The sequence below is a fragment of the Oncorhynchus kisutch genome, linkage group LG1 (assembly GCF_002021735.2).
Source record: "Oncorhynchus kisutch isolate 150728-3 linkage group LG1, Okis_V2, whole genome shotgun sequence".
NCBI lineage: Eukaryota > Metazoa > Chordata > Actinopteri > Salmoniformes > Salmonidae > Oncorhynchus > Oncorhynchus kisutch.
The window spans coordinates 20,213,037-20,239,048 of NC_034174.2; the positions used below are offsets into that span (position 1 = coordinate 20,213,037).

General features: G+C 42.1%; 1 protein-coding gene across 1 annotated transcript; it reads left to right on the plus strand.

The window, feature by feature from the left end:
- The first annotated feature begins 611 nt into the window (after positions 1-611).
- LOC109897999 (ADP-ribosylation factor-like protein 8B-A) lies at positions 612-17,071 on the plus strand. Its single transcript, XM_020492724.2, has 7 exons — positions 612-784; positions 11,310-11,390; positions 11,526-11,599; positions 13,463-13,556; positions 14,135-14,202; positions 14,677-14,747; positions 14,958-17,071. The coding sequence occupies exons 1-7, from the start codon at positions 662-664 to the stop codon at positions 14,996-14,998; spliced, it is 552 nt and encodes a 183-aa protein (XP_020348313.1). The 5' UTR covers positions 612-661; the 3' UTR covers positions 14,999-17,071.
- The last annotated feature ends 8,941 nt before the right edge of the window (positions 17,072-26,012 follow it).

Genomic DNA, 26,012 nt, shown 5'->3' on the forward strand with positions numbered 1-26,012 from the left:
TTGGATTTAAGCAGGTTGCTGTAGGTAACTATACATTTACAATATCATGTTCCACTCGACACAACTTGATAGGGATTCTATACCAGACTGATAGGATATTATAGTATGACTACCTGACATTTTTGGAACTAGTGGATTGATTGATAGAAAAAAATGGATTAGTCTTCATCATATTATCGATGGCGGTTATGATATTGTTTAGTACCTTCAGCGTGGCTGAGGTGCACCCGTGACCAGGTATTTAATCAGGGAGTCACCATTGAGACTCGTCTCTTTATTACAAGGGAGCTCTGCATACACAATTTCATAAAATACATAAGAAGACAGTAGCCTATCCTCTGAGAATGAATAATTAAACGAGACGCTCAATCATGATCACCACAGTGACCCTTGATGTCAGATTTTCTAAATAACAATACTAACTCGCCATCTTGTGGTGAAAAATAAGGCCTACACGTAATGTTGATTGAGTCTCGAGACACAGCCGTCATGGTCATATGACAGCGGGTATGCCACTTCCTGTAGACATACTTTTGTTTGGCCGAACGGAACAGCTGTCTGGAGGCGGATAGAACCATATCATTAGGAATTAATAGGATCTCTATGAATAGAAGTTACTGGTCTTGCTGTACTACTTTTGTGTTCAGTGGCACTCATCAAGATGCTGGCGCTAATTAACAGACTTTTGGACTGGTTTAGGTCTCTCTTCTGGAAAGAAGAGATGGAGCTCACGTTAGTTGGACTTCAGTACTCCGGGAAAACCACCTTTGTCAATGTGATATCAGTAAGTAATAAGGATTTAATTACCACACCACATTAATATTTTTCTTCGTATTGACATGCTGGTGTTGGATAGGAAGAGACCACGAGCCGCTGGACTGTCTAGCCCAGCTAGCTAGTATGTAAGGAACCTGTGTGCTTAGTTGAGTTGGTTAGCTACCATCTGAGCTGATACACTGTTTGCTAACATAATGCTATGCTAGCATAGCAGTAAGTACAGGTGCTCTGCAGTGTCATCAGCTAACTAGCTAGCAAGTAGCCGACTCAACTCCACGATTTACGATGGAGTTGAGTGGCGACTACTGTGAGCGGACTGTAACTCGGACGTAAAATAAAAGTACGTTTTATATATGTTTTTACAGATTTCTGCGCCCAAAGAATGTGTGTAATTGGGCTATTTTTGTGCTGAAATGAGTTGTCTTTGATGTGACGTTGGAGTTAAGTTTAATCGGTCACAGTTATAACGTTAGTCGTTAGTAAGCATCATGACTGACTTTAGCCATAAATAAGGCTACTTTATCATGTAACTAACGTTAGCTGTGTCACACGTATTCTAAAGTCAAATCCGTTAATTCATTTATCTAACTCTCATATGGCAACGCTGGAGTTAATATGTAACGTTAGCAAGCTGAGGGGCAGCACTTTTTTTTGTTTCTGCAGTCAGCTAATGTTGGCTAGCTAGTTAGCATGGCTAAAGCATAACAACCCGTTAATCTGTCTTTGTCAACACATTAAATGGACAGTCAACATCACTCAAGTTGTAACGAAGTGTGTTAAACCGAATGATTAAACCCACAGTCCTTTGTTTTGTCCTAAACCACAAAGTAGCTAGCTAGCTATATGCTAGGCCCTACTTCTGAGAGCTGAATCACGAGGCTAGCAAAAATTCTTTACTCCAAACTGTACAATCCAACTTTAGTTTTTTTTCTGGCAGCCTTCTGCTGTTATTACATCATCCAAGTGAGATGAAGAGTCAGGTTTCATTCATATCAAGGGGAGTGACTGCCTCCCTGCACTGATACAAGACACATGGAAACAACATCAACAGTTAGGCCTATAAGAATTGCACAGTTTACAACGAGAACTCCGAGACCAGATTAACATCCTATCTAGGCTACTGTTTTAAAAGTGCACACTACATAGTACTTAAGGGTATTTAAGAACGTGGAGTTGGTTCACTTTCTCAGACCATGGCTGTGTTCAGCTGACCTACTGCTGATTAGGCTACATTTCCCTCTCCACAAGCCTTATCAAATGTGTCCCAATGTCCATATTTGCTCTTTGGCAATATACTTGTAGACAGGCAGGCATGTAGAATTTTGGGCCTGATTTGCCAAGTCATTTAGAAGGACTAATAGTGTTGCACAAGGAAAGCAGGTCCTTTGTTTTCCCTAGTTGTTCTACCACATGCAGAGTACAGTTACAGTCCCCCCAAAATAAATGTAGCCAATCCATACACTTATTTATATACAGTGGGGAGAACAAGTATTTGATACACTGCCGATTTTGCAGGTTTTCCTGCTTACAAAGCATGTAGCGGTCTGTAATTTTTATCATAGGTACACTTCAACTGTGAGAGACGGAATCTAAAACAAAAATCCAGAAAATCACATTGTATGATTTTTAAGTAATTAATTTGCATTTTATTGCGTAACATAAGTATTTGATCACCTACCAACCAATAAGAATTCCAGCTCTCACAGACCTGTTAGTTTTTCTTTAAGAAGTCCTCCTGTACCCCACTCATTACCTGTATTAATTGCACCTGTTTGAACTTGTTACCTGTATGAAAGAAACCTGTCCACACACTCAATCAAACACTCCAACCTCTCCACAATGGCCAAGACCAGAGAGCTGTATAAGGACATCGGGGATAAAATTGTAGACCTGCACAAGGCTGGGATGGGCTACAGGACAATAGGCAAGCAGCTTGGTGAGAAGGCAACAATTGTTGGTGCAATTATTAGAAAATTGAAGAAGTTCAAGATGACGGTCAATCACCCTCGGTCTGAGGCTCCATGCAAGATCTCACCTCGTGGGGCATCAATGATCATGAGGAAGGTGAGGGATCAGCCCAGAACTACACGGCAGGACCTGGTCAATGACCTGAAGAGAGCTGGGACCACAGTCTCAAAGAAAACCATTAGTAACACACTACGCCGTCATGGATTAAAATCCTGCAGCGCACGCAAGGTCCCCCTGCTCAAGTCAGCGCATGTCCAGGCCAGTCTGACGTTTGCCAATGACCATCTGGATGATCCAGAGGAGGAATGGGAGGTCATGTGGTCTGGTGTGACAAAAATATAGCTTTTTGGTCTAAACTCCACTTGCCGTGTTTGGAGGAAGAAGAAGGATGAGTACAACCCCAAGAACACCATCCCAACCGTGAAGCATGGAGGTGGAAACATCATTCTTTGGGGATGCTTTTCTGCAAAGGGAACAGGACGACTGCACTGTATTGAGGGGAGGATGGATGGGGCCATGTATCGTGAGATCTTGGCCAACAACCACCTTCCCTCAGTAAGAGCATTGAAGATGGGTCGTGGCTGTGTCTTCCAGCATGACAACGACCCGAAACACACAGCCAGGGCAAGTAAGAAGCATCTCAAGGTCCTGGAGTGGCCTGGCCAGTCTCCAGACCTGAACCCAATAGAAAATCTTTGGAGGGAGCTGAAAGTCCATATTTCCCAGCGACAGCCCCGAAACCTGAAGGATCTGGAGAAGGTCTGTATGGAGGAGTGGGCCAAAATCCCTGCTGCAGTGTGTGCAAACCTGGTCAAGAACTACAGGAAATGTTTGATCTCTGTAATTGCAAACAAAGGTTTCTGTACCAAATATTAAGTTCTGCTTTTCTGATGCATCAAATACTTAAGTCATGCAATAAAATGCAAATTAATTACTTAAAAATCATACAACATGATTATCTGGATTTGTTTTCGATTCCGTCTCACAGTTGAAGTGTACATATGATAAAAAATTACAGACCTCTACATGCTTTGTAAGTAGGAAACACTGCAGATTTTTTGCAGGTTATCAAATACTTGTTCTCCCCACTGTATGTATGTGTATATAAAGTATGTGGACACCCCTTCAAATTAGTGGATTTGGCTATTTCAGCCACACCCATTGCTGACGGGTGTATAAAATCAAGCACACTGCCATGCAATCTCCATAGACAAACATTGGTAGTAGAACAGCCTTATTTAAGAGCTCAATGATTTTCAACAGGGCACTGTCATAGGATGCCACCTTTCCAATAAGACAGTTTGTCAAATTTCTGCCCTGCTACAGTTCCCCTGGTCAAATGTAAGTGTTATTGTGAAGTGGAAACGTCTAAGAGCAACAACGGCTCAGCCGCGAAGTGGTAGGACACACAAGCTCACAGAACAGGAGTGCTGAAGCACGCGTAAAAATCCTCTGACCTTGGTTGCAACACTCACTACCGAGTTCCAAACTGCCTCTGGAAGCAATGTCAGCACAATAACTGTTTGTTGTGAGCTTCATGAAAAGGGTTCAGCTCGAGTGGTGTAAAGCTTGCCGACATTGGACTCTGGAGCAGTGGAAACGCGTTCTCTTGAGTGATGAATCACATCTCGCCATCTGGTGGTTGGACAGATGAATCAGGGCCAGGAGGATGCTACCTGCCCGACTGCATAGTGACAACGGCAAAGTTTGGTGGAGTAGGAATAATAGCCTGGCCCCTTAGTTTCAGTGAAGGGAAATCTAAAGCATACAATGACATTCTAGACGATTCTGTGCTTCAAACTTCGTGGCAACAGTTTGGGGAAGGCCCTTTCCTTTTTCAGCATGTCAATGAGGCTGTGCATAAAGTGAGGTCCATACAGAAAGGGTTTGTCGAGATCCGTGTGGAAGAACTTCACTGGCCTGCACAGAGACCTCACCATCGGACACCTTTAAATCAATTGGAATGCCAACTGCGAGCCAGGCCTAATTGCCCAACATCAGTGCCCAACCTCACCTTACCAGAAGAGTGGTGGCTGTTATAGCAGCAAAGGGTGGACCAACTCCATGTTAATGCCCATGATTTTGGAATGAGATGTTCAACGAGCAGGTGTCCACATACTTTTGGTCATGTAGTGTGTTTGTGTGTTCATCACAGGTTGGTGGCACCTTAGATGGGAAGGACAGGCTTGTGGTAATGACTGGAGCTGAAAGATTGGGATGGTGTCAAATGTATCAAACATATTATTATTATGAGCCGTCCTCTTCTAAGCAGCCTCCACTTGTGTCCATTATCAAATTGATTTAGAAAGCCCTTCGTACATCAGCTGATATCTCAAAGTGCTGTACAGAAACCCAGCCTAAAACCCCAAACAGCAAGCAATGCAGGTGTAGAAGCACGGTGGCTAGGAAAAACTCCCTAGAAAGGCCGAAACCTAGAGAGGAACCAGGGCATGAGGGGTGGCCAGTCCTCTTCTGGCTGTGCCGGGTGGAGATTATAACAGAACATGGCCAAGATGTTCAAATGTTCATAAATGACCAGCATGGTCCAATAATAATAAGGTAGAACAGTTGAAACTGGAGCAGCAACACGGCCAGGTGGACTGGGGACAGCAAGGAGTCATCATGTCAGGTAGTGGCCAAGATGTTCAAATGTTCATAAATGACCAGCAGGGTCAAATAATAATAATCACAGTGGTTGTCGAGGGTGCAACAGGTCAGCACCTCAGGAGTAAATGTCAGTTGGCTTTTCATAGCCGATCATTCAAAGTATCTCTACCGCTCCTGCTGTTTCTAGAGAGTTGAAAACAGCAGCTCTGTTTCATAGCCGCAGGCAGAACAGTTGAAATTGGAACAGCAACACGACCAGGTTGACTGGGGACAGCAAGGAATCATCAGGCTAGGTAGTCCTAAGGCATGGTCCTAGTGCTCAGGTCCTCCTCCGAAAGAAAGAAACAATTAGAGAGTAGAGGTCAACCGATTATGATTTTTCAACGCCGATACCGATTTATTGGAGGGCCCCAAAAAAAAGCCGATACCGATTTAATCGGCCAATTTAAAAAAATGCTTTTATTTGTAATAATGGCAATTACAACAATACTGAATGAATGCTTATTTTAACTTAATATAATACATCAATAAAAATCAATTTAGCCTCAAATAAATAATGAAACATGTTTAAATAATGCAAAAACAGTGTCAGAAGAAAGTAAAAGTGCAATATGTGCCATGTAAAAAAGCTAACGTTTATGTTCCTTGCTCAGAACATGAGAACGTGTGATAATTGGTTCCTTTTAACATGACTTCAATATTCCAATTTAAGAGGTTTTAGGATGTAGTTAATATAGTATTTATAGGACTATTTCTCTCTGTACTGTAGCGACCCGCACAGACAACTGTGTTATGTGTTAGGCTAGTAGGTGGTTGTGTTGTACTTACCAGTACCCAGTGTTCGCGGGATCTGACATGCTAATCAACCTGCTATCTGCCAATCACGGGAATGCCTGGAATGGTCTGATGCCGGGCATCCTGGCGGAGGGGGGTTGGGCAGGGGGATGGAGCATTGTGTCTGGCCTTCACAAGAGAAGGTCACGGTTGGCTTGTGGGTTATCTTTCATTTATTTGGCATGGGCTACGGCCAAACAGTAGCCTGTGTAAAGTTGGGTTAATAAACCGTCAATTCGTAAACTCAAACCTCTGTCTGGACAATTGTTCCTTTATGATCAAGTCAGGTCAATACAATACCATTTGTATTTCATATAACTTTGACTATTGGATGTTCTTATAGCCACTTTAATATTGCCAGTGTAACAGTATAGCTTCCGTCCCTCTCCTCGCCCCTACCTGGGCTCGAACCAGGAACACATCGACAACAGCCATCCTCAAAGCAGCGTTACCCTTGCAGATCAAGGGGAACAACCACGCCAAGTCTCAGAGCGAGTGATGTTTGAAGCGCTATTAGCGCGCACCCCCCTAACTAGCTAGCCATTTCACATCGGTTACACCAGCCTAATCTCGGGAGTTGATAAGCTTGAAGTCATAAACAGCACTGTGCTTGTGAAGAGCTGCTGGCAAAACGCACAAGTGCTGTTTGAATGAATGCTTACGAGTCTGCTCCTGCCTACCATCACTCAGTCAGACTGCTATATCAAATCATAGACTTAATTATAACATAATAACACACAGAAATATGAGCTTTTGGTCTTTAATATGGTCGTATCCGGAAACTATCATTTCGAAAACAAAACGTTTGTCAGTGAAATACGGAACCGTTTATCTGACTGGTGGCATCCCTAAGTCGAAATATTCCTGTTACATTGTACAACCTTCAATGTTATGTCATAATTACGTAAAATTCTGACAAATTAGTTCGCAATGAGCCAGGCTGCCGAAACTGTTGCATATACCCTGACTCTGCATGCAATGAACGCAAGAAAAGTGATACAATTTTACCCGGTTAATATTGCCTGCTAACCTGGATTTCTTTTAGCTAAATATGCAGGTTTAAAAATATATACTTCTGTGCATTGATTTTAAGAAAGGCATTGGTGTTTATGGTTAGGTACAGTCGTGCAACGATTGTGTTTTTTCGCAAATGCGCTTTTGTTAAATCATCCCCCTGCGTTGCATCGATTATATGCAACGCAGGACACACTAGTAATATCATCAACCATGTGTAGTTAACTAGTGATTATGATTGTTTTTTATAAGATAAGTTTAATGCTAGCTAGCAACTTACCTTGGCTTCTACTGCATTTGCGTAACCGGCAGAATACTCGTGGAGTGAAATGTGAGGCTGGTGGTTAGAGCGTTGGACTAGTTAACTGTAAGGTTGAAAGATTGAATCCCGGAGCTGACAAGGTAAAAATATGTCGTTCTGCCCCTGAACAAGGCAGTTAACCCACCGTTCCTAGGCCGTCATTGAAAATAAGAATGTGTTCTTAACTGACTTGCCTAGTTAAATAAAGTTTTTTTTATTTTTTTTTATTTTATATGGCCAAAAATACAGATTTCCGATTGTTATGAATAATTGGGGCCGATTTCAAGTTATCGGTCATTCCGATTAATCGGTCGACCGCTATTAGAGGGCATACTTAAATTAACACAGGACACCGAATAGGACAGGAGAAGTAATCCAGATATAACAAACTGACCCTAGCCCCCCGACACACAAACTACTGCAGCATAAATACTGGAGGCTGAGACAGGAGGGGTCAGGAGTGACTCAGCCCCTGTAATAGGGTTAGAGGCAGACAATCCCAGTGGAAAGAGGGGAACAGGCCAGGCAGAGACAGCAAGGGCGGTTCATTGCTCCAGAGCCTTTCCGTTCACCTTCCCACTCCTGGGCCAGACTACACTCAATCATATGACCCACTGAAGAGATGAGTCTTCAGTAAAGACATAAACGGTTGAGACCGAGTTTGCGTCTCTGACATGGGTAGACAGACCGTTCCATAAAAATTTAGCTCTATAGGAGAAAGCCCTGCCTCCAGCTGTTTGCTTAGAAATTCTAGGGACAATTAGGAGGCCTGCGTCTTGTGACCGTAGCGTACGTGTAGGTATGTATGGCAGGACCAAATCAGAGAGATGGGTAGGAGCAAGCCCATGTAATGTTTTGTAGGTTAGCAGTAAAACCTTGAAATCAGCCCTTGCTTTGACAGGAAGCCAGTGTAGGGAGGCTAGCACTGGAGTAATATGATCAAATTTTGGGGTTCTAGTCAGGGTTCTAGCAGCTGTATTTAGCACTAACTGAAGTTTATTTAGTGCTTTATCCGGGTAGCCGGAAAGTAGAGCATTGCAGTAGTCTAACCTAGAAGTGACAAAAGCATGGATTAATTTTTCTGCATTTCTGATTTTTGCAATGTTACGTAGATGGAAAAAAGCTGTCCTTGAAATGGTCTTGCTATGTTCTTCAAAAGAGAGATCAGGGTCCAGAGTAACGCCCAGTTCCTTCAAGTTTTATTTGAGACAACTGTACAACCATTAAGATTAATTGTCAGATTCAACAGAAGATCTCTTTGTTTCTTGGGACATAGAACAAGCATCTCTGTTTTGTCCCGAGTTTAAAAGTAGAAAGTTTGCAGCCATCCACTTCCTTATGTCTGAAACACATGCTTCTAGCGAGGGCAATTTTGGGGCTTCACCATGTTTCATTGAAATGTACAGCTGTGTGTCATCTGCATAGCAGTGAAAGTTAACATTATGTTTTCGAATGACATCCCCAAGAGGTAAAATATATAGTGAAAACAATAGTGGTCCTAAAACGGAACCTTGAGGAACACCGAAATTTACAGTTTATTTGTCAGAGGACAAACCATTCACAGAGACAAACTGATATCTTTCCAACAGATAAGATCTAAACCAGGCCAGAACTTGTCCGTGTAGACCAATTTGGGTTTCCAGTCTCTCCAAAAGAATCTAGTGATCGATGGTATCAAAAGCAGCACTAAGGTCTAGGAGCACGAGGACAGATGCAGAGCCTCGGTCTGATGCCATTAAAAGGTAATTTACCACCTTCACAAGTGCTATGATGGGGTCTAAAACCAGACTGAATCATTTTGTATACATTGTTTGTCTTCAGGAAGGCAGTGAGTTGCTGCGCAACAGCCTTTTCTAAAAAAAATTGAGAGTAATGGAAGATTCGATATAGGCCGATCGTTTTTTATATTTTCTGGGTCAAGGTTTGGCTTTTTCAAGAGAGGCTTTATTACTGCCACTTTTAGTGAGTTTGGTACACATCCGGTGGATAGAGAGCTGTTTATTATGTTCAACATAGGAGGGCCAAGCACAGGAAGCAGCTCTTTCAGTAGTTTTAGTTGGAATAGGGTCCAGTATGCAGCTTGAAGGTTTAGAGGCCATGATTATTGTCATCATTGTGTCAAGAGATATAGTACTTAAACACTTGAGCGTCACTCTTGATCCTAGGTCCTGGCAGAGTTGTGCAGACTCAGGACAACTGAGCTTTGAAGGAATACGCAGATTTAAAGAGGAGTCTGTCATTTGCTTTCTAATAATCATGATCTTTTCCTCAAAGAAGTTCATGAATTTATCACTGCTAAAGTGAAAGCCATCCTCTCTTGGGGAATGCTGCTTTTTAGTTAGCTTTGCGACAGTAACAATAAGGAATTTCGGATTGTTCTTATTTTCCTCAATTAAGTTAGAAAAATAGGATGATCGAGCAGCAGTAAGGGCTCTTCGGTACTGCACGGTACTGTCTTTCCAAGCTAGTCGGAAGACTTCCAGTTTGATGTGGCGCCATTTCCGTTCCAATTTTCTGGAAGCTTGCTTCAGAGCTCGGGTATTTTCTGTGTACCAGGGAGCTAGTTTCTTATGGGAAATGTTTTTAGTTTTTAGGGGTGCAACTGCATCTAGGGTATTGCGCTTGACTTAAGAATGTCCTTTACAGTAATTGTTGGATACTCTAGTCTGAGTAGAAGAGGATAATTACCAAAGAGGCTTTGCAATAGCAGATTGGAATAGTTTCCTCATGCTTGTATTCATCACAAGAATGCAGCACTTTTTCACTTCGTTATGGTCAGGTGACCTGGATGTGGTCTGGAGCTGGACAAAGCTGCGCTCTCACCCACCCCGTAGTCAGCAGGGCGACACCAGCCACACAACACTAATGCAGTTTTTGTGTATGTTCTTGAAATCCCTCTGTTTGCCTTGCTACTCAAGTGTTTGTATAAAACTATACTGATGGCAATGATGCCTGTCATTGGACTTTTGCTTTTCTAGAGCTCATTCCTACAATCCCCTTTGGAGCAGACATGGGATACCCCTCTCAATCTGTTGGTGTTCCATTTTTGCAAGATGGTGTTTGTGAACTCCCTACTGCACTAAGAGGGAACTGTGAAGTGAATGTGTCATTTGACCAGGTGGCCAGGAAGGCACCATAATAGAACCAGATGTTAATGTGCCTCATTTTGGGGGGGAACTTGGTTGAACCTCAGTGTGTCACTTTCTTCCTGTTTTAGTTCTCACATCTGAAAGTCCAAACCCTTCAGCAATTTTGATAAGATTATGTTCCCAGAATATTTTTTTTAAATTCAATTTTAAGTGTAATTTTGTGTGTTCTAAAATGTTACATATTTTCAGTGTCTGGAATATTTGAAATTCTAGGCATAGCCAGTTGTTTTTAAGAGGGCATTTTGGAAAAATGGTCATGCAACTGACAATGACATTATATAGAGCATCCCAAAAATGGTTGTAATCTTTTTAATTTCTTTCGCCTTATAATATCCTCAATGTAGAGACAATATCGTAGACAATCATACCCCTTTACATTTCTGTGACCTTTAACTGACCATACCTAAATTTTATGGAGTCTTTGATACCATAATTGGTCGTGAATTTTGTTGGCAAACGTCCTTCAAATGTTCCAGGCTCAAGCCTGGCCACCAACTATCCCCCAAATCTGCAATAATACATTATGGTACTTTTCAAATTGCTGCTCAATGTGTAGCCAAATGCTTGTGTCTCTAGCTTTGTGTGCTAAATGTCCATATAGCCCGATAAAGCATTCCTCATGTCCTTAGTTCACTTTTCCTTGTTTTGGTTTCTCACAGTCTGGTCAGTTTAGTGAAGACATGATTCCCACAGTCGGCTTCAACATGCGGAAGGTTACCAAAGGCAACGTGACGATTAAGGTAAAGGTTTTCCATTAAACTCTGCTCTAATTGCTGTCTGTGCTGTGCATCTCCCCGGGAACGGTAGGGAAAGATGAGTGTCTGTGCAGTGTCCACATTGACCTACTGTCTGTCTGTATTGTGTCTACTGTGCAGATCTGGGACATAGGTGGACAGCCTCGCTTCAGAAGCATGTGGGAGAGGTACTGCCGAGGAGTCAATGCCATTGTGTAAGTATCTGGACCAGAGTAAGCCACCTTGCGGCTCCACTCCAACCATAACATGCTACTCTGTATCAACGTTTGCTGTGGTCAGTGTGTGTCAATGCCAGGACTGTTTCCTCTCACCAATGTCTCTACCCGGTCTCGTTATATGCCCTTGGCTCTGAAATGCAGGCTCCTACCCTCTCAAACGCTGTGGTTCCTGTCCTAATTTGAACCAAAAACACTTAGAGCTGCATAAAGATATGCTCTTTTATGGTCTACTTTAGCAATCACGCTGGGTTCAGGAGATGATTATTATCTTTTCAGGATGCATTTAGTTTAGAACTCGGCCGTCTGACTGTTCTTCTCCACCATTTTCCTTGCTGCAGCAATACGAGATGGCATTTTCATGTTTTTTGCCAACTGTCTTTTTTGTGCTTTTAAGTCTTCACTCCATGTGGCTAATATCTCAGAAGTAGTTTTCAAAAATATTTGCAAAATGGCATTGGATATTTATACAGTGGGGCAAAAAAGTTTAGTCAGCCACCAATTGTGCAAGTTCTCCCACTTAAAAAGATGAGAGGCCTGTAATTTTCATTTTTTTTCTTACCTTTATTTTACTAGGCAAGTCAGTTAAGAACAAATTCTTATTTTCAATGACGGCCTAGGAACAGTGGGTTAACTGCCTGTTCAGTGGCAGAACGACAGATTTGTACCTTGTCAGCTCGGGGTTTTGAACTTGCAACCTTTCGGTTAGTAGTCCAACACTCTAACCACTATGCTACCCTGCCGCCCCATCATAGGTACACTTCAACTATGACAGACAAAATGAGAAAAAAAATCCAGAAATCACATTGTAGGATTTTTTTATGAATTTAATTGCAAATTATAGTGGAAAATAAGTAGTAAAATAAAAACTTTTTTGCCCCACTGTACTTAATAAAAAATATATAAATGCAAAGTGTTTGTCCCGTGTTTCATGAGCTGAAATAAAAGATCCCAGAAATTTCACATATGCACAAAAAGCTTATTTCTCCCAGATTTTGGACACATTTGTTTACATCATCCCCCTGACAGGTGTAGCATATCAAGAAGCTGATTAAACATTATCATTACATAGGTGCACCTTGTGCAGGGGACAATAAAAGGCAACTCTAAAATGTGCAGTTTTGTCACACAATGCCACAGATGTTTTGAGGGAGCATGCAATTGACATGCTGACTGCAGGGATGTCCATCGGAGATGTTGCCAGAGAACTTATATGTTGATATTTCAACCATAAGCCACCACAATGTTGTTTTAGAGAATTTGGCAGTACGTCCAACCGGCCTCACAACCGCAGACCACGTGTCGCCATGCAAGCCCAGGACCTCCAAATCGTCTTCTTCACCTGCGGGATCATCTGAGGCCAGCCACCAAGACAGCTGATGCAACTGAGGAGTATTTGTCTGTAATAAAGTCCTTTTTATGGGGGGGGGGGGGGAATATTCTGTTTGGGTTGGCCTGGCTCCCAGGTGGGTAGGCCTATGCCCTCCCTGGACCGCCCATGGTTGCGCCCCTGCCCAGTCATGTGAATTCCATAGATTAGGGCCTAATGAATTTATTTCAATTGACTGATTTATTTTATATGAACTGTAACTCAGTAAAATCATTGCATGTTGCGTTTTATATTTTTGTTTAGTTCAAATATAGTCTAGTTGAAGCTACAGCCTCTTTTTCACTGGAAGTCTGGATTCATTCCCTATGACGATGGTGATCAGTGAGAAAATGCCATGCTACTGAATGCCTTTGAACTTTGAGTTTTATATATGTTTTGTGTCCATTTGCATATGGATCTACTAGACTGAATGTTTTGAAAAACCTCAGTCTGAGCATTGTCTTTTTCTCCAGTTACATGGTGGATGCAGCAGACCGTGAGAAGGTAGAGGCCTCCAGGAACGAGCTCCACAACCTGTTAGACAAGCCTCAGCTACAAGGCATCCCTGTAAGTCAGTTATTCAGTCAAATCTAATGCTATATCAATCCCAATGAGTGGCCAGTCAGTGACACTTATCTTCCTTGAGTTCTTCAGACCCAATGTTCAGCACATCTTGGTTGACCTTGACCCATGCCATACATCCCCAGGAACATCCAATGACTCCAATCAGATGCATTTGATCATCACTTCTGATTGGCAATTACGGCCACTAATGGTTTAAGTTACTCAGGCTAAGTGGCATTGGAAGTGCTCAATTTTGTACCCAGCCAAGATTTTTTATTAGATTTCAGATTCCAGCCCAGCAGCTTGCCAACTGACAGGACCATGTTTGTCATGCTGACTCTGTTGCCTTCCAGCTTGCCATATAGGGGTTGTCTTTTTCCACCAACAGAGAAGGTTCTGTAATAGCAAAGAGGTAATGCAAAACGTATAGATTATCTGTCCAGAAGGTGTGATGCATCTGCAGTAACAGGGAAGGGCAGCCCAGTGGGATTGGCTCTGCTGAGAAATCTGAGTCACAGAGAGAGATGGTCATAAAGCCTGTTCTGTCTCCATACACCCACTGACCGCTCTTCTCTCCTCAGGTTCTAGTGCTTGGTAACAAGAGAGATCTTCCCAGTGCGCTTGACGAGAAGCAACTCATCGAAAAATTGTAAGATACTCTGTTTCTCCCTGTTCCTTGAATGATCCATTTGTCATATTGGTCAAAATGAGGACAGACATGTTAACCTATATATCCTTCATTTGTATGTGATCTTGACAGTGTAATCTTCCCAGGGGTAATGAAATGGTCATGACTCCAATGCACATTTGAACTTTTGTAGCCCATTTCTTGCTAATCATTTATCTTGAGTATGTTTTTACGGATGGCTGGTTGATGCGAAGTTGAAGAGAGAAATACCCTGCCAGGTCCTTAAATGCCTTTTTATCTTGGCATGGTTTAGAAGGACTATTACTTACATACTCCACATCATTGGAAGGTGATAAGGACATTTACTGTATATTTAATTCACCTAGAAGACACTTTTATCCTGTATACAATCAAGGGGGGGGAGGGTGCGCACAAAAACAAAAGCACCCCAAAAGTAGAAGGAACCAAAGCACTTACTGATTTAACTCTCTACAGGAATTTGTCAGCCATCCAGGACAGAGAAATCTGTTGTTACTCTGTTTCCTGCAAAGAGAAGGACAACATAGGTGAGTAGTAGTATGAGGGAGGCAATTCACACAGCCACTACCAATGATCAGTTTCTGCATTTCGAATTCAATTAAGATGGAGTGCTGTGCTTATGCTCATTCTTTTCATGTTTTTGTCCCCTCTTTGTAATACTGTCTTCTGTTTTGCAATAGTTTTGTGATTTTTAAATATCTCCGCAATAATGTGACAAAGTTTTATCCCATCTTCAGATATCACTCTGCAGTGGTTAATCCAGCATTCCAAGTCTTGAAGGAGCTGAGAGTGTAGGTCCAGCCTGCTTCTGTGTCCTCCTTGCTGCCTCTGAAGTGGTTCTCTACCGCCCTGTCTACTCTCAACCCACCACCACATTCTGCACCGTTTGTGTAGTCTTCAATTCACCACCACAACACCAACCACTGCTTACACTGCTTAGTCTTTCAGTTGTCACAATACAGTGATGAAGGACAGCGGAGAGTACCTACTCATCATACCTGTTTTCAGTGAAGTTCTACGGGTTTGTGTCCATCCTTTGGTTTTAACGCTACTAACTGGGTTCAGGGAGTCTCATGACCTCCCAGCCCACTGGCATCATATCAGTTTGACTCTGTATTTAGGTGGTGGAATCCAGTCTCCATTCAGTATCTACTCCAGTTCAATGTCCCCATTTGGTGTCAATGTAATATTGTTTGATTATAATTAAGGTTTTTGCCAAAACACGTTGCATGTGTGAATGCCTTTATATCCTGACACACTGTGAGAGAGATATATATATATATATATATGTACGTTAATTGATTTGCTGGTCAATGGACATATTTAATGATGTATTTTATGAAGTGGCTTACAGTTTACATGACATGGAAAGTAAGACTGTATGGAATGCTGTAGTCTTGAGCTCAATCCTAAAAGGGGTCTGCAGAGTTTTAAGTGCCTTCTGCAAAATCTCTTTGATTTCTGGAGCAAATTAGCTTTTCATGCAAGAAGATGATCATCACACCATACAGATATGCTGTACATAATGAATGTTTTGACCCACGTCATTTACTTAGTTGTCTCTGGACATGTTCATTCAACTCTGTAGAATCCCACGTTATTTAATGCACTTGTGTAAATATGCTTCAATAATGAAAAGTCATTGATGTAAATAGGATGAAATGTAGCTTGATTTGAAGGGGAAGCAGAAAAACTGGAAGTTCGCCACATTTTGTGAAAGATTAATAATGATACTTTTCAGATTGTAACTGCTTTTTGAGTGTCTGTCTCATTGGTTACTCTTGAATATCAAGCCCACAGAGGGTCATATAATTAAATTGATCAGAAAGCCAGCCAGTGTTACTCATGGAGGAGGTTATGGCAGATGATGTCACTCAATTCCTCACAATGATGATCAGTCTCCCTCATCTGTTGTCTGAGAGAGTTTTACATGGATGCTTTGTCATCTCTAAGCTTTTGCTTGAATAATTATGTATTTTGTGAAGCCTTACTGATCCAAGGAAAATGCTGCAAGCCACAAGATGTCACCTGTCTTAGTTTCACATGTTATATTAAAGTCATTATCAGTTCTACAGTGAGTAGACAATTATTTCTTGAAATGTTCTCCAATTGTGACCTTATGACACACTAGATTTATTTTCTGAATAGAAAGGTCTAAATGTTTTACGGACATTTATTTCTGTGTAAAGAACTAAAACTAGATACAAAGTGTATATATAAAAGATAATGGACCTATAGATTTAAAAATAAGTTCAGCTTTGAGAACTAACATTTTGGGAATTTCAGGAAATTTACTTTAGAGGGCCTCAATGTCGGTGCTACTGTACATTTCGCCATGGCCATGCCCCACCACCAGATTCTATTAATGTCCCTTGACAGTAAATTGTTCACTGCACTCAAATGTGAAGTGCTTTCAATACTAAAATATCCCTGCTTTGCTGCTTCTACTGTACTAGCTATTCTGCACCTCATCTAGTTTGCTTGAGGATGTCCTCTGTATAGTACCTCACATTCTGTTTTGTATTGGGGCATCACTCTTTGTATACTTGTAATGATAGTGGTCTAGTAGATATACTGAAAGTGGGGGCCAGGTAAACCATGTGCTTTTGCAGAATTGGGTGGTTAAAGCGTGTTACCTCTAATCCTATGTTTGCTGTCCCAGACATTTTATGGAAGAATGACACCATTATGGACCAATGACACCCCCCCCATGTGAATTTGTATCTGTGTGCAAAACCGATCGATTCAGCTGCAGAAAAATAAGAAACTAAGATTTGTATTCAGGTGAATGCTCTTGTATGTGGTTATTGCATTTTCTTCTGTGACTGCTTAATAAAATACTCGTCATTTTTTAAGGTTCTATTTACTTACGGTATTTAGCGCTGGGAATGCATTCCCAGATAAATGCCTTGCTGATGTTGGTAGTCATTAGATTTCTGTCCACAAGAGGGAAGCAACGTACTGTGGAAGCTGGAAGCAAGTCATGGGAGCAAGTCATGGGACCATAGTCCAGGTTTTCCCAAACACGGTCCTGCCCTAACGCCACCCAGCTCATTCAAATAATCAAAGCTTGATTAGTTGGTCATTTGAATCAGCTGCGTAGTGCTAGGGCAAAAAAAAAAAAACGTGGGGCAGGACCCGAGTTTGAGAAACCCTGCCACAGCCTAAACTTGTAAGCTACTTCCTTCTCTTGAAATATTATTGAAGCCTTCTAAGCCTGCAGCAACAGGATTTGGAAGTTTAGTCCATTATGTTAGCTTATGGCGGTAGGTAAGCCCAGTGGTTAGAGTGTTGGGCCAGTAACTGAAAGGTTGCTAAATCGAATCCCCGAGCTGAACAAGGAAGAAATCTGCCCCTGAGCAAGGCAGTTAACCAATTGTTCCTAGGGTGTCATTGTAAATAAGAATTTGTTCTTGACTGACTTGCCTGGTTAAATAAAACATTTTTAAAATGTTGCTTGATCAGTGTTAAGGCTAGGTCGGTGGTTAGGCAGTTATTAGCTGATCAAAAGGAGGCTACATGAAAAGTGGAATACTGTGAATACAATTGTGTGTTAGTGCAGGTAATTCAGTGAATTTATGTGAATCACAAAGCTCATCTGCATTTCCTGCGGTGCAGGTGTGATCAAATTGAGATCCTACATCTGTATTTGTGGGTCAAAAATACTTTACAGTCACTCTGTGGTGAATTTATCTATGTACATTACCAGTCAAAAGTTTGGACACCTACTCATTCAAGGGTTTTTCTTTATTTTTACAATTTTCTACATTGTAGAATAATAGTGAAGACATCAAAACTATGAAATAACACAAGGAATCATGTAGTAAACGGAAAAAAGTGTTAAACAAATCAAAATATATGTTACATTCTTCAAAGTAGCCTTGATGACAGCTTTGCTGTCTGACAGTCTTGAAGGGTTTCCCACATATGCTGAGCACTTGCTGGTTGCTTTTCCTTCACTCTGCTTTCCAACTCATCCCAAACCATCTCAGTTGGGTTGAGGTCGGGTGATTGTGAAGGCCAGGTCAAATAGCCCTTACACAGCCTGGAGGTGTGTTTTGGGTCATTGTCCTGTTGAAAATCAAATGATAGTCCCACTAAGGGCAAACCAGATGGGATGGCGTATCGTTGCAGAATGCTGTGGTAGCCATGCAGGTTAAGTGTGCCTTGAATTTGAAATAAATCACAGACAGTGTCACCAGCTATGCACCCGCACACCATCATACCTCTACCTCCATGCTTCACGGTGGGAACCACACATGAGGAGATCATCTGTTCATCTAGTCTGCGTCTCATAAAGACATGGCAGTTGGAACCAAAAATCGCACATTTGGACTCATCAGACCAAAGGTAACGAGTTCAAGCAGGTGCAGTTCATACAGGTAATGAGTGGAGAACAGGAGGGCTTCTTAAAGAAAAACTAACAGGTCTGTGAGAGCCAGAATTCTTACTGGTTGGTAGGTGATCAAATACTTATGTCATGCAATAACATGCTAATTAATTACTTAAAATCATACAATGTGATTTTCTGGATTTTTTGTTTTAGATTCCGTCTCTCACAGTTGAAGTGTACCTATGATAAAAAGTACAGACCTCTACATGCTTTGTAAGTAGGAAAACCTGCAAAATCTGCAGGGCATCAAATACTTGTTCCCCCCACTGTATCTGGTGTACAGTATCTCCATCTCCAGTGAACTTGTTGGAAAATGTACCAAAAAAAGGTTTATCTCCCATAAATGTGAAGCAATCTGACATATTGGCTTGACACAACCTAAACATCCTGCCTTATCTGATCGTTACATTACTGCATATTTCAATAAAAGGCTACGACAATAAAAGGCTACGACAAATTGAGAGTCCACAATGCACTCTCAGTTTTTTGGTGTGTAAATTCACTGTCATATACAATATTGAAATAAAACTCCTACCATAACAATGGGAATAAGTGTAGGGGGAAACGAAGTGATTCCTGTTCTCACAGCTGTAAGGACCAGACTTAACTTAATTTAATTTCTTAAACACGGCTTTTAAATGAACAGCTGCTGGGTTTTATTGTACACATAAGCAGTAGTTCATGTGTGGATGGATTTAGGGGTTTAGTGACAAGGTCCATGAGCGTTGTAGAGAGTGTGTGTGTGTGTGTGGGTGTAGTTTATGATTATAAGGAACACAGTGGATTAAGTGGTGGTTATGGCCTTGCCTCAGGGGTTTATGAACAGAAGGTCATGGACTTGACCTGAAGGTGTAACATGTCTTCATGTATGAAAAATGACTTCACTCAGTCTCCAGACAGTGTAACAAGTGTACAGTATATCAATGCCTTCATGTATGTACACTGTGTACCAGACATACGTCATTATTATTACACAACCAGCCACAACACTTACTGTATGTAATGTGACACAGCATGTTCTGTTCCAATCACCTGATGTCACAAACCCACAATGGTTAGTAGTTTATTTTCTTACATCTTCAAAATAGCAGTTTAGTGTCTTCAGCCAAATGACCATTATTTTCTTAAATTACAGGGATCCTCCTTAGAGAAATTATTCTAGCACAGCCTGCTTCTCCAAACTTGTTTAAACTCTTCATGATGTCCAGTGGTCCAGTTGAAAATTATGCAGCCCTTATTGACAGCAAAGGCACCCATGCCACCTGAACTGCAGGGAACCATTGATAAAAGTTGCTAGGTTAGGAGGATTAGAAATGGGCTGAACCAGATGGCGTTTACAAGTGCTTTATAACAGGTGATGTGTTCCAATGAAGAGATAGTAGCTAGTCATATTGGGCTGGGGCCTCATTTATAAAACGGATTTACGATCAGTTTTGATCTTAAGTATGACTTACGCAGAAAACCACATAAGTAGTTATTTATAAAACCTTACTTTGACGTGAACATGATTTTATCTCTATGCAAAGTCTAGACTTGACGTAAGTGATTTCCCTGCTGGTTATGTAGGGGTATTGCAGTTTGGGACGCATATGCGTCCAAGCCTGTTGTAAACTTTGCATTAGCTTTATGAACAATTTTTTAGGAATGATCAATTAAACGTGTGATTAAAAACAGGATGTGATGTTCTATAAATAGCGTGAAAAAAGTAACCGTGGCTGTTCTTAAGTTATTGGAAGACATTGAAAACCGTGCTGTTAGAAGGGAGCGAGTTTTCAGAGACCGGAATTACTTTTTTTGCGGATGATGATCGCTATCGCCTCCCAAGAAATGTTCTGTTAGATTTGTGCGTGAATTTAGCCCCTAATCTGGAAAGGAAGACACGCTGTAATCATGCCATACCTGTATCCAGCGGAGGATTTAGGTAAAGGCCACATGGGCAGACGTCATCTTGCCGGGAGGGCACCGGGCGCCCGCACAAAAAAAAAAAAAATCGGAATGGTGACATTTGCGCGATCGGTTTTCTATCCCTCATTTGCACATCACGTCAATGATATCATGTCACCGTGTGGTACTGTGGGTCAATTAACCTTATCGGATTGGGAGCCCTGATTCTAGTTTGTGAGCTAGGCAGGCTATACTGCCTGGGAAGGTCTCCCACTCAGAAGTACGACATGGGGAGGCAGGCAGGGGTAGGTTGCAGATGCAGTGCATCTCCTCCTCATGGACTACACCAGATTTGCCAGTTCTTGCTGTGAGATGTTACCCCACTCTTCCACCAAGGCACCTGCAAGTTCCTGGACATTTCAAAACGAGCAGTATGGCTGGTGGCATTGTCATGCTGGAGGGTCATGTAAGGATGAGCCTGCAAGAAGGGTACCACATGGGGGAGGAGGATGTCTGTTACGTACAGTGTTGAGATTGCCTGCAATGACAACAAGCTCAGTCCGATGATGCTGTGGCACACCGTCCCAGACCATGATGGACTCTCCACCTCCAAATCGATCCCGCTCCAGAGTACAGGCCTTGGTGTAACGCTCATTCCTTCGACAAATCCGACCATCACCCCTGGTGAGACAAAACCGCGACTCGTCAGTGAAGAGCACTTTCTGCCAGTCCTGTCTGGTCCAGCGACGGTGGGTTTGTTGCCATAGGCGACGTTGTTGACGGTGATGTCTGGTGAGGTCCTGCCTTACAACAGGCCTACAAGCCCACAGTCCAGCCTCTCTCAGCCTATTGCGGACAGTCTGAGCACGGATGGAGGGATTGTGCGTTCCTGGTGTAACTCGGGCAGTTGTTGTTGCCATCCTGTATGAACTGATGAACTGATCCTGTGCAGGTGTTGTTACACGTGGTCTGCCACTGCGAGGACGGTCAGCTGTCTTTCCTTTCTCCCCGTAGCACTGTTTTAGGCGTCTCACAGTACAGACATTGCAATTTATTGCCCTGGCCACATCTGCAGTCCTCATGCCTCCTTGCAGCATATCTAAGGCACATTCACACAGATGAGCAGGGACCCTGGGCATCTTTCTTTTGGTATTTTTCAGTAGAAAGGCCTCTTTAGTGTTCATAACTGTGACCTTTTATTGCCTACCGTCTGAAGTTAGTGTCTAAACTAATGTTCCACAGGAGCATGTTCATTAATTGTTTGTGATTCATGGAACAAGCATGGGAAACCGTGTTTATACCCTTTACATTGAAGATCTGTGAAGTTATTTGGATTTTTACGAATTATCTTTGAAAGACAGGGTCCTGAAAAAGGAACATACATTTTTTTTGCTGAGTTTATATACTACCATTTGTTTATATTTGCCTTTGTTACTTATTTTTGATATTTGAGTCTTATATTTCTATTTATATAGTTTTAAATGTTATGCTTATTTATTTGTGTTTGGGGTGCTGAGGGAGCCATACAAGCTAGAACCGCCACTGCCCGTATCTGTCCAAGTAGCCTACTGTCCACTCTGGTATTCCTCGCTATTGGGACATTCCAGAGCGAAATTAGTGACAGTTAGGGTATATCTCTGCCGCATCCTGCCACAAGTAATCGAGGCAATTCTACATGTATTGTCCACGAGATACATTAGTTTCCCATTTACAGCCGAGGAACAGGTGAGTTTGTCCGCTCATTTAATTTCCCAGGGGTCATAGGTGCAGTTGAATGCACACATATTGCCTTAAGTGCACCGTCTGTAGATGAACATGAATATGTTAACAGGATGAATTTCCATTCATTAAATGTTCAGATCATCTGCGATGCCCGTATGCAACTACTCAATGTATGCTCCAAGTGGCCAGGGTCTACGCACGACTCTTTCATTCTGTGCCACAGCAGAGTAGGCCTGCGTTTTGAAGCTGCTGAGAGTGAAGGCGGGTGGCTTCTCTGCAAAATAATGTAACATAACGTTTTTACCCTATTAGGTGACGGGCTATCCACTGAAAACGTGGCTTGTCACTCCCTTTGCCGATCCCCGAACAGCAGGCACACGGCAGAACAAGGTCGTTTGTGGAGCGCACCAATAGACTGCTGAAGTGCAGGTGACGTAAATGTTACAAATAGGCTTCTTAGAACTTGTATAAGCAAGGTGTTTTATGCTCAGGGTCTTTTAGGAATTTAACTTAAAAACTTCTTATGGCTGGGGGGTAGTATTGAGTATCTTGGATGAATAAGCTGCCCAAAGTAAATGGCCTGCTCCTCAGTCTCAGTTGCTAATATATGCATATTACTATTAGTATTGGATAGAAAACACTCTGAAGTTTCTAAAGCTGTTTGAATGATGTCTGTGAGTATAACAGAACTCATATGGCAGGCAAAATCCAGAGGAGAAATCAAAACAGAAAGTGAGAAATCTGAGCTTTGTATGTATTCACCAGAGTCCCCAATGAAATCCCCTTGAGAAATGAATGATGTTGCACTGCCTAGGGGTTCCACTAGATGTCACCCATTAATATAACTTTTAATGAGACTTCTATAGTGTTGTGGTCTCAACCTTTAAGTCTTTACTGAAGACTCATCTCTTCAGTGGGTCATATGATTGAGTGTAGTCTGGCCCAGGAGTGGGAAGGTGAACGGAAAGGCTCTGGAGAAACGAACCGCCCTTGCTGTCTCTGCCTGGCCGGTTCCCCTCTTTCCACTGGGATTCTCTGCCTCTAACCCTATTACAGGGGCTGAGTCACTGGCTTACTGGGGCCCTCTCATGCCGTCCCTGGAAGGGGTGCGTCACCTGAGTGGGTTGATTCACTGATGTGGTCATCCTGTCTGGGTTGGCGCCCCCCCTTGGGTTGTGCCATGGCGGAGATCTTTGTGGGCTATACTCGGCCCTGTCTCAGGATGGTAAGTTGGTGGTTGAAGATATCCCTCTAGTGGTGTGAGGGCTGTGCTTTGGCAAAGTGGGTGGGGTTATATCCTTCCTGTTTGGCCCTGTCCGGGGGAGTCCTCGGATGGGTCCACAGTGTCTCCTGACCCCTCCTGTCTCAGCCTCCAGTATTTATGCTGCAGTAGTTTATGTGGCAGGGGGCTAGGGTCAGTGTGTTATATCTGGAGTACTTCTCCTGTCCTATTCGGTGTCCTATGTGAATCTAAGTGTGCGTTCTCTAATTCTCTCCTTCTCTCTCTCAGAGGACCTGAGCCCTAGGACCATGCCCCAGGATTACCTGACATGATGACTCCTTGCTGTCCCCAGTCCACCTGGCCGTGCTGCTGCTCCAGTTTCAACTGTTCTGCCTTCTTATTATTCGAACATGCTGATCATTTATGAACATTTGAACATCTTGGCAATGTTCTGTTTTAATCTCCACCCGGCACAGCCAGAAGAGGACTGGCCACCCCACATAGCCTGGTTCCTCTCTAGGTTTCTTCCTAGGTTTTGGCCTTTCTAGGGAGTTTTTCCTAGCCACCGTGCTTCTACACCTGCATTGCTTGTTGTTTGGGGTTTTAGGCTGGGTTTCTGTACAGCACTTTGAGATATCAGCTGATGTACGAAGGGCTATATAAATACATTTGATTTGATTTGATTTGTGGGAGTGAATGATAGCAGAATTTATCAGGTGTCTGGCAGTTAGCCATTTTCTGATCACGCTTATTCCTCATGGTACCCACTTGCGTTCCATTGCTCATGAAGACAAGAAGGACTACTCCGGTTGGAACTTTATTGAAGCTATATGTTAAAAACATCCTAAAGATTGATTCTGTACTTAGTTTGAAATGTTTCTTCGACCTGTAATGTAACTTTTTGAAGTTTTTGTCCGATGTAACGCTGACCAGAATGAGCGCTTGGATATGTATACCAAACGCGCTAACAAAAGAAGGTATTTGGACATAAATAACGGACATTATCGAACAAAACAAACATTTATTGTGGACCTGGGATTCCTGGAGTGCTTTCTGATGTAGATCATCAAAGGTAAGGGAATATTTATCATGTAATTTCTTGTTTATGTTGACGCCATCATTGCGGCTATTGTCACGTTTACTTCTGAGCGCTGTCTCAGATTATTGCATGGGTTTCTTTTTCCGTAAAGTTTTTTTGAAATCTGACACAGTGGTTGCATTAAGGAGAGGTATATCTATAATTCCGTGTGTATAACTTGTATCATCATCTATATTTATGATCCGTATTTCTGTTGAATGATGTGGCTATGCAAAATCACTGGATGTTTTTGGAACTAGTGAATGTAACGCGCCAATGTAAGCTCATATTTTGATAAATATGAACTTTATCAAACAAAACACACATGTATTGTGTAACATGAAGTCCTATGAGTGTCATCTGATCAAGATGATCAAAGGTTAGTGATTAATTTGATCTATATTTGTGGGTTTTGTGACTCTGGCTGGAAAATCTTTTGCTGGAAAAAATGGCTGTGTTTTTCTGTGGCTATGTGGTGACCTAACATAATCGTTTGCGGTGCTTTCGCCGTAAATCCTATTTGAAATCGGACAGTTGGCAGATTAACAACAAGACTACCTTGAAACGATATGAGACACGTATGTTTGAGGAATTTTAATTATGCGATTTCTGTTCTTTTGAATTTGGCACCTTGCACTTTCACTGGCTGATGTCATATCGCTCCCACGGGATTGCAGCCATAAGAAGTTAAGCACACCGCCGGAAAATATCTTACGACTAAGTTCAAGTATAAATCCAATAACATTTTTTGAGGCCCCTGGACAGGAGCAATTCATCATGCAATGCTTCTGAATGAGGGGATACTCAGAGGGCTTATCACTAAACCTTATCCTTAAAGACATGGGAATCTTTGTTTAAGTACACAGGTTTCTGTGTATCATGTTTTGGATAAGAAGAAAGTCAGTCACATTTCCTGACCTATATGGATGCGTGAATTTAACCTCCAGGCAGTGTAACAAAATATTTTTATTTTGCCTTGTGATCCATTTCACTCCTAGTCTGTGAAAAGGAGAGTTCACAGTCTCACAACTCTAATCTTGGTGCTTAACTTCCCTGCCAACTGTCTCTCCACATCTAGAGGGGGGTTTTCAGCAAGAACAGCTTTTTTTTGTGCCTCCACATCTACAGTTTAGTTTTTTTCAGTAAGAAAGGCTTATTTTTTTGTCTGTCGAGTTAAGGCAGACTGGGATCCACTTAAGGAGCCTTTTAGTCCTAGACTTGGCGCTCAGCTACCGCTTGCCTTGCGGTAGCAGAGAGAACAGTCTGACTTGGGTGATACTCAGCTTGTGCAGTGAGACAAGGAATAGCGCATGCCTCTCTTTGTGACTTTTCAAATCATAGTTGCACACCTCATGTAGCCTAGGCGATAGGCCTATATGTTTGACAAGGTTTGTATCTATTTCACTTGAATAATGTTTACATATATTGCATTACTCATCTCATATGTACAGTGGGGAGAACAAGCATTTGAAACACTGCCAATTTTGCAGGTT

Bases quoted from the DNA above. Each gene is read 5' to 3' on its own strand.
- LOC109897999 (XM_020492724.2), top strand. From the start codon at position 662: ATGCTGGCGCTAATTAACAGACTTTTGGACTGGTTTAGGTCTCTCTTC. The intron at 785-11,309 runs GTAAGTAATAAG...GGTTTCTCACAG, and splicing joins CCTTTGTCAATGTGATATCA to TCTGGTCAGTTTAGTGAAGA. The intron at 11,600-13,462 runs GTAAGTATCTGG...CTTTTTCTCCAG, and splicing joins CGAGGAGTCAATGCCATTGT to TTACATGGTGGATGCAGCAG.